The following is a 9111-nucleotide window of genomic DNA, read 5'->3' on the forward strand; positions in this document are numbered from 1 at the left end:
TAATAAAAAAATAAAATGTTAGTTTACGTTTGTGAAAGATCTCTTTAATTAAAAATTCAAGCAGAAGAAGAGAAAAATGTGTTTGCGTCTTTTTTTAAATTCTTCCCATTGTGTTATTTTGGGGTATTTTGGTGTATATTTTATTAAATATTTTTACATATTTTTCAAGTGTTTACATGATTTTCCCTTGACAGTTCTTCAAGCGTTAGATGATAGCAGATATGGGTTGTTTGTTTTGATTTTAATTACTTGTTATTTCACAGTTGTTTTACCTATTTAAAAAAACCCACATTTTATTTACTCACGTTTTAATGAAAATTCCAACATTAATGTTTGTACAGTGACTTCTTTTGACTTCCTTAAAGAGTCAGTATATAGAGGGATCAAAAGTGGTGTCGGTATTAATGATTTTCAACACAGACTATACTTTTTGAAGGGATTTTCTCTAAATGTATCTAAGTTTTAAGTTTGGAAAAAACGCACCGTATTTAATGAGCTATATTTTGTGTAAATTTACACAAATTCTAAAACGCCAAACATTGTTTGAAGTAGCTTTAAATGTCACATATTGATTAAGAAAAAGGTTAAAATGTACAGTAAGCGTGCTTGCCGCAGCTGTTGATAGTATAATAGGTGCTTTTATTTTTAGTACACAGACAATTTTTTACAATTATTTGAGAGACATTAACTTAAGTACTTAACCTGCTGATATCCTTCTAGTTGTATTTTTATACCCTAAGGCTGTAAAGGGAATTTCCGAACTGCTCCCGAATGCAGCCGAATCGGGTTGACCGCTCCCAGATGAGACGATCACTCACCCTCACCTGGACCACGGGGTATAGGTGAAGCGGACAACCTCCGCCAGTTTCAAGCGATAACCCAGATCTGGGGGAAGTATTCCCAGCCAGTTTCTTTTTCCTTCTGCTTTGTAATTTTTTTTTCCTACAAAGGAGGGAGGATCCTGACCTGCGCAGCTCGCTGAGTGAAAACAACCGACAGTATCAATAAGCAGAGGACACAAAGTCCTTCTGAGGAGCGGGACTTTTATATTTATATCCGTTAACCTCTGACAACAAACGGGACAAGTTCACCGTAAGGGAGACAGCAGTTCCCTGTAATTGTACGTTAATGGTACGGTGGCCGTTACACGTCTCGCCCTTTATGGTGAACGCCTTTATAAAAATAGCGTTGATACAGTAAATATGTAACCCCCTGTCTGTTACAGGAGCGGTACGGTAACCTTGATTTGGACCTGGAGTGTGACGGAGGAGCTGTCTCTGTGAGTACAACTTTAGTTTGTCGACGTTTGTTTTGTTTCTTCCTGAAGTCAGCCGGTAAGCATGTTCAACACTTTACTGACTTTTACCACAAACTGCGACCGCAAACAGACGCATAAGTATGCGGAGAGTTCAAGTTGGCTCTTCATCGCAAAGAGACATCGCAAAGTAACGCCTGCGGGTTACTTTAATGGTTTATTTTTAAGCGACTGTAACTTACTCGGGTTGATCGAAGGCGAAAATAACCCTCCGGGTCCCTCGTTAACTCTGCCTTTCACTGTTAAACTTCCATACTTTTAAGGTTTGTCCGGACAAACTAATAAAACTCATTAAAAATAGTGAGTAAAGGTAAAAGAAAATCTGCTTAGGTTGCTCAAAGCTCTTTTTGGTTTTTTTTAATTCAAAAGTTTTCTCACTTTTTTACATGAGAGATTGTTAAGCACACCAAGACGCAGTAGTCTGCTATCAGTCTGCAACTGAACAGGGTCAAGTTGGCAATTGCATACAATCTGTTTCTGATAATTTAGATATAAACTATTTGTTGAAAATCATATCTTGCTATGTGGACATAAATTTGCATTTAACAGAAATTCACATGAATTGTCGTATTTGTACACAGCAACCTTTCTGTTCTATGGGAATATGACCATAATACAACCAGTTGTCTGTCAGCCAAAATGCGCCCTCTTGTTCGTAGTATCCACAGAGTACTATTTTAATATATTTAATAAAATCTTGATGTTTGGTCTCCCTGCATCAATACCATATCTCCATGCAAGATATCGTGATACTGTTCTAAATCAATTCTTTGCCCTGATCCTACAATTATGAGACGTTGGTTTAAATGTCCTCTAACATTACCCCAGTGAGTATGTACCATTCACTAAACTAGTGATGTTTAACTGAAAGAATAGCAGTCCAAATCTATGGTGACTATCACAAAAGGTGGCACTTGTATGATACATGATCCTGCGTCATGCCCAATAAAGCCAGTTTCTTACAACAGCTGACCTTGGAATAATATCCTCCCTCTGGAATAAATAACTGCCTGAATGTGTCACCAAGACGGCATGACTTGCCCAGAAGGACCTTGCCCCAACTAATCTACAAAGAGCACATTCACAATAATGAACAAACATGTTTTTTCTTTTTTCCTGTGACGCAGAAGAATATTTCCAGGCCTGCTGTTTTCTTCAGCCAGAACATTCGAGTAGATCCACTGGGCTCATATCCAGCACTATATTTGTTTTCAGACTCTAGCGTTTTATTGTGTAAAATAATGCCCATTTTCCTTATCGGACTTTTTCAAAACTCCAAGTTGGGGCAGTGACTGTGCATGTTCCCACGATTGGTTGAGATATACCGGTAGTTGTAGTACATTCACATTCTAGTCTTTAATTGTTCTGATTTTATCTGTTTTGATTTTATATACTGTTTTGTTTGTTTGTTAATTAGTTTGTTTGTTTGCTTGTTTTAATCAATTTTAAATCATGCTTTTTATTTGTTTTTGTTTCTAATGTCTCTGTAAAGCACTTTGAATCACCTTGTTGTTGAATTGTGCTATACAAAGTAAACTTGCCTTGCCTTGCCTTTAATTACTAGCACATGCGTGTCCATTATATTCGATATAGATACATACAAATTACTTAATAAAGATTTTAAGTTAAAATAAATTAAACTTATAACAAAAACTGTTAGTAATTTATTCATTCTTTTGTTTATTATTACTTTTTTCTTTCAAAATCAAAGCCTTTTTTATAGTATATTTGATTTTTGACACTTTTATGGTTTTATGTGCTACTAGTGTAATACACAACTTGGACAGTAGGAAGTTCTGTACTAAACAAAGTAGTTCAAAACACAGAAAATGAATAACTTTTCTCTGACATGTCACCTGTAATATACTGGAATAAATATTAAACAATCTGATTATGTCTGAGCTGCTCGGCAAATTTACCGTGAGGCCCAAAGGAAGACTTTGCTTCACTTAAGTGGTCGGAAGCCAGAAGCATTGTGGTCCACTTTTAACTTGTACGTACACATGCTGTAAATACAAAAATCACTCATGATGTTTTCCAAGTCCAGACATGAAATCAGCTTCAATTCCAGATTTTAAATTCAAACATGAGATTGGAGTGAGATCTTTAAAATGTGTAAGTGCATTAGTAACAATTGCATTAGTTAAAAAATCTTTTCAGTTTTGAGTCCTGAGAGCAGAGCTGTAATCAGCGAGGCATTTTTTTAACTGCAGATTTACATCTTTTAATGGCAATGTTTCTTTGAGATGGATTTCAGTAAATGAATGTCTCTCTTTTTAATTTTCAATCAGCAAAAAGCCTCATTATTCAGTGGGATATTCAAAAAATCCTCCAAGTCTAAAGAACTGCTTCCATCTGCACAGGTAATGTTGCGGCTTTAATTATCCTTATTATGTTATTTGTATTTTATTAATTTTGTTGTCTTTTCAAAAGCTTGGATCGAGGACTGACTTCCAACAGATTGCAGCAATTCGCTGTAACTAATTTTAATTAATTAACTTGAAACAGTCAAATTTATGTATTTGTAATCAAATTTAAAGCAACTTTTTTTTTTATAATTTACATACTTGTATCTCCAATTAATGATATATTTGTGGTTGTAATTATGCTGGAATGCTTAAAGGAATGCCTAAAATCTGCCAAAGAGGATCAGACATGACATTATACTACAAATGCAAATCCTGTCAAGTCAAAACCTTATGTTATGAATGTCCCAAACAAGTAATGAAAATTATCCCACAGGAATTTTCTCTAAACCAAAAGTAGTTCTTAAGTTTGTATACAGATGAAAAAAATGATTAAGCCCTAACAGTAAGTTTGGATAATCAGTACCACATGCATTGATAAAAGCAATATTTTCCTGTTTGTTTCCTCTTTTGCTTCAGGTTTCTTTTTGTTTTGTTGGTCATGTTTTTAAATATTTATAAGATAACAGGGAATAACAGTTTTCTGCCTTTGTGGCTTTAATTTCCTTAGTTTCATATAACCAAAAACACCTTTTTTTGTTTTTGCAGGCTGCCTTGACATTACAAAATCCTGAACTGTCTGCCAGCAATGACAGTTTAACCAGCAAGTCAAAGGTAAATTTGCTCTCTTTCTGTGATATACATATTTTTTAATTCAAATTTTGCTTGTATTTTAACATAAGCATAGAAATGATGATGTGCAGAATTTATAGCAATTGCTAGTTTTCAATCCTGTACCTATTTAACTATCTGCAGATCTTATATATGTATAAACTATAACTACAAAACTCCACTAAATGCTTGTAACTGGGGAAAATCTTCAAAGCTACAATGCAACAGAGTAAAAAAAAATACATTATTTAATTGCAATGTGGTTCATTAAAATAGCTGCTGCTATGATTTGCTTTTAGCCAATCATTAAGCTGGACTGTTAAATATTTAATACGTATAAATGATTTGGTTTTAGTTGGACTTCACAGAGAAAAACAACTATCAAAATTCATGTAATCTCTGTGGATTTCCTACCTAGTGTTATGTTTTGAAATTCTTTTCTGTACATTTCTCTTCAGGATAAATCAGGTGAGCTGGGTGGATCACGGAAACTATCTCCCAAACCAAGACATGTGCGGAGGCCTTCGCAGGTTAAACACAATCTTTTATTACATGTCCTCCACTCACTGGAGGTTCATGCAGGAAATGCTACTAATGACTAACTGGCTAAACTGTGTATTATTATGTTATTTGTTATTTACTGTGCATTCTTGTGTGCTTCAGGATCTAAAGGACATCTCAGCCAGTAATGACAATCTGTCTGAGGACACCAATGCAAAGGTAGGTCTGATCAGCAAACAGCAATTTGAGATTCTCTTTTAAAGTTCCCATTTATGTCTTTATTAACAAAACTACATAACATCAACAAGAGGTCCATGCTAACATCAAAAGGCATTAGTCAAAATCTCTACAACATAAGAAATGCAACAAAGAAATACATCTTAATAAAAATGGTAATATTGTCATTTAAATAACAGTATAGGGAATGACAATGCCTCCTTCTACTGATTATTTCTCCAGTTAACTAACCGCCTCTGTCGCTTGTTATTAAAAGTGCATTTACCACTTCATAATACAAAAAAATATCCAAACTGAATGAATGAATTTATTTGATTGAATCTTAATGGTAACTTCAAACACCAAAGGAAAAAAGGGACCTGATAAATGTCACTTCAAGCACAGATAAATATACTGGGCAAGCGCATGTTTTTCAGAGATTTATGAAATGGTTATCTGTTAAAACCTTTATGTGGGATTTTTCTAGTATCATCCCCTGGAAAATCCAAATGTGCTTTATTAGTGACTTACAATACGTTGATGATTTTGAGCTACAGTAGCAATGTGCCTGAGTGGACAGGTTTTTGTTGTGTGTGTTTGTACGAGAGGGAAAAAAAAAAAAAAAAAAAAAAAAAAAAAAATCCTGCATCAGCGATCTGGAAAAAGTGCTGGCAAATGTTTGGGGCACTGAACCCTCCCTGTCCATGTGACTGATGCGCCAGTTTAAACAAAGGAACTGCTACTTTATTCATTTAAAACTAAAAAAGGTGTTTTTATACATCTCTTTATGTATCTTTGCACATCTCTTTTTGTTACTTTTAGGAGTCAGGTGGATGACGAGTAGAATTTTAAAAAAAAATTTAAAAAAGGACTCCAAAATGGGTCTGACTCCTTTTAGTTTCACCTGTGTTGAAATACATATTAAGTGGTCAAAAGGTTTTGTTTCTCTTGTTAGGAGGATTTGTCCACAACCGTTAAGATCTCAGGCAGCAACGACAATCTGCCGGTGAACAGCAACACTAAGGTGAGTTTTTTAAAAGCTGCTTCCTCCATCTGCAGCAACTAGTTTTAAAGTTCGCTTTCACCCTATAAGCAGCTAGAAATAAAAATAGTGATGGTAAATGGACTGATTCTTATATAGAGCTTTTCTACTCTCCCAGAGTACTCAGCACTTCACCCAATCACACAATTCTCACAAGCACTTTCTGTATACATAGTGCTTTCTAAGTACATTCACACTCCGATGGATGCATCAGAGAGGAACTAGGGGTTAGTATCTTGCCCAAGGATACTTGACATGCAAACTGGAGGAGCTAGGGATCGAACCACCAACCTTCCGATCAGTAGATGACCTACTCCACCTCCTGAGCTACAGCCACCCCAAAGCTCACAGCACCTGGTATTCCCAGGCGGTCTCCCATTCAAGTACTAACCAAGCCCAACCCTGCTTAGCTTCCGAGATCAGACGAGATCGGGCGTGCTCAGGGTGGTATGGCCGTAAGCCATACCACGCCGTGATCCTTCCGAGTGATTCTTGTTAAGGTAGCGCGCAGCGTCAAATCCTTGCCAAACACCAATTTTAATGTGATTTGATTTTTTTTTCTTTAGGAGACAGGTGGGATGTTTAGCAGTATGTTTAAAAAATCCCCACACCCTCAGGTAAGAGATTAATAACAATGTTACAGTCCATTTTCTGGACTATTATGAGTATTGTAGTTGATGTTTTTTCTGACCTTCAGGAGGATTCTGCTGCACGAGATGATCTCTCTGGCAGCAATGACAAGAACCACGCAAAGGTAAGTTGTTTTTTTTCCCCTGTTTGAAAAAACCAAAACCAAACAAAAGTCAGCTTTCATAAGTAAATAAGGTGACACAAGTGTCACTAATTGTCACTAAAGTCATGTTTAAGACTATATATAGTCAACCCCCAAATGCTCTTTTTTTTTTTAATGCCAGACACAAAGTATGGCATAAAAAAAAAAGATTGATCGCTTTTGTTTTATTTTCAAAAGTGATTTGGTGATTTGTTGCAGGGCTCAAATGTAAGGACATTGCTTGTATGACTTTAACAATGAATCTTTTTGATACTGGGTTGTTGGAGTTAGCACTGCTGTTTTTGTCTGACTGACTTTTTTGTTTGATTACCCTTTTGTTAAGGATGATTTGTCTGTCGATGATGAACTCCTTGCTGGTAATGACAGTGCCGTGGAGAAGTCTTCAAAAGTAAGTGATAAGGTTACTGTTACAATATACAGGAAATACGATCAGTTTCTAACCTTAACTGCTCTGAATTCTGTCAGGGTGGCGTTGCAAAGGTCTTGAGGAGTCCCTTCACCTCCTCCTCTCAGGTTATTTCCTTTTTCAGTAATATCACGTCATATCACGTCCTCTACCTGCCTGTGCGATGCACATGTGATTATGCTTTCTGGTTTGTGATATACATACTTTGTATGTTACCAGGATAAGGAAAAGACTGACCACTCAGGAGACTCACAGGAGAACAGTTCTGCCACAGGGAAGCCCAAAACCAAGGAGGTTGGTTGTTTCACCAAGCTGAATTTCAGCTCTCTTTAAAGGAGCCTTAACCCTGAGATTTTGCCTCACAGTGATTGATGATATACACTGACCTCATTATTTTAACCTTTCCCCATGCTTAATCAGAGGATGCACAAATATAACAGTGTTTTAATTTTTTTGAAGAAAGAAAAACAACAGTTTGGCTTGATGATTTACTCTAAACAGTAGCTGTTTTTGTTTTACCTCATAATGGTTTCAGTCAAATGATGAAGAGCACGCTCTACAGTGATAAACAAGTGAGAGGTCGCTTAAAATATATGAGGGACGGAGAGAGCGAAAAGCATTTTAAAAATGATTATTCAAGACATCCAAGGACACTTAACAATAGAATAAAACGCATAATAGAGATGACAAAATGAAGAACAATAAAAACAAAAGAACAAGATCAAATTAACAAACAGTGGGTTCACAGTGAACAGATGGGTTTTGAGTTGAGATTTAAACTGGGAGAGAGAACCAACGTTTCTTACATCTGAGGGTAGAGAGTTCCACAGCCTGGGAGCAGAGCAGCCAAAAGTTCTGCTTCCCATGGTGCTGACGCGGAAAGAAGCCACAGCAAATTGGATAGCAGAAGAAGATCGAAGTGAGCGGGGTATTGTGACATTAACTCAATCAAAATTGGCATCATTCACAGGAGAAAAGCTCCAACAACGATGACGAGAAGAAAGTGGACCATGGAGATAACCAGCCCACTCAAAAACAGGTTTGTGTTAATGTTTGGGTCTTCTTCTTCTAAACCCAACTTTTGACTGAATGAACAGGAAGCAGGATCTTCTTCTTCTTCTGCTTCTTCTTCTGCTTCTTCTTCTTTTAAAATTCTGTTTTACCTCATATTCAGAATAAACTGGCTGGGGGAATGACGAAGCTGAATCCATTTCGATATGCAAATAAAGTAAGGATGCTCTTGATTATCCCTTGGGGGAACAAAATCTGAGGATTGTACAGTCACGTTCATCCGTTGATTTCTGTCTGTTCTGTACAGAATGAAAAGGAGGCAGGCTCAATAGAAGAAGATTTAACTGTCAGCAACAAGAAGTCATCAGGCCATAAGCAGGTACGGTTATAGATATTTTTCCCTGTTTAAAGTACATTTCTTTGACATTTCTCAGTTTATTTAATTCAAGTTATGTTTGACAGACACTGAGGGGAAGTCTTATTTAGTAGGAAGCTTGCTGCTTCCTGTTCATTCAGTTAAAAGTTGGGTTTAGTTTCACCACCATTGAAAGTCTTTAAATTAAATGTTGCTGAGACAAAACTTCTTGAATATCCATAATCAGCCAGACTCAGTGTTCTCAAACCATTTTTGTCATTTATTGTGCCTTCATTTACAACAGCTCACTCACTAGAAAAAAAAAAAAAAGGACAACAAAAGATGCGGGTGTAGTTCACTGGGTTGAGGAGGTGACCCCATGTTTTATAAAAGTA

At 36.3% G+C, this 9111-nt stretch overlaps 1 protein-coding gene and 1 non-coding gene across 2 annotated transcripts; one reads left to right on the forward strand and one right to left on the reverse strand.

Annotated features, from left to right (window-relative positions):
• The first annotated feature begins 1034 nt into the window (after positions 1–1034).
• Positions 1035–8989, forward strand: LOC121814717. The gene is made up of 15 exons (XM_042221986.1): positions 1035–1131; positions 1226–1279; positions 3607–3678; positions 4330–4395; positions 4851–4922; positions 5056–5112; positions 6065–6133; positions 6718–6768; positions 6849–6905; positions 7267–7332; positions 7410–7457; positions 7570–7644; positions 8321–8389; positions 8525–8578; positions 8669–8989. The coding sequence occupies exons 1-15, from the start codon at positions 1129–1131 to the stop codon at positions 8750–8752; spliced, it is 897 nt and encodes a 298-aa protein (XP_042077920.1). The 5' UTR covers positions 1035–1128; the 3' UTR covers positions 8753–8989.
• LOC121814735 lies at positions 6494–6612 on the reverse strand. Its single transcript, XR_006054534.1, has one exon. It is a non-coding gene; the product is annotated as a 5S ribosomal RNA (ribosomal RNA).
• Positions 8990–9111: the final 122 nt, after the last annotated feature.

Source organism: Haplochromis burtoni, unplaced genomic scaffold, assembly GCF_018398535.1.
Source record: "Haplochromis burtoni strain Fernald_Lab_line unplaced genomic scaffold, NCSU_Asbu1 Contig_78, whole genome shotgun sequence".
Lineage (NCBI taxonomy): Eukaryota > Metazoa > Chordata > Actinopteri > Cichliformes > Cichlidae > Haplochromis > Haplochromis burtoni.

Coding starts and splice junctions, on each gene's coding strand:
- LOC121814717 (XM_042221986.1), top strand. Junction 1,280..3,606: donor GTGACGGAGGAGCTGTCTCT/GTGAGTACAACT, acceptor ATTTTCAATCAG/CAAAAAGCCTCATTATTCAG. Junction 8,579..8,668: donor CATTTCGATATGCAAATAAA/GTAAGGATGCTC, acceptor TGTTCTGTACAG/AATGAAAAGGAGGCAGGCTC.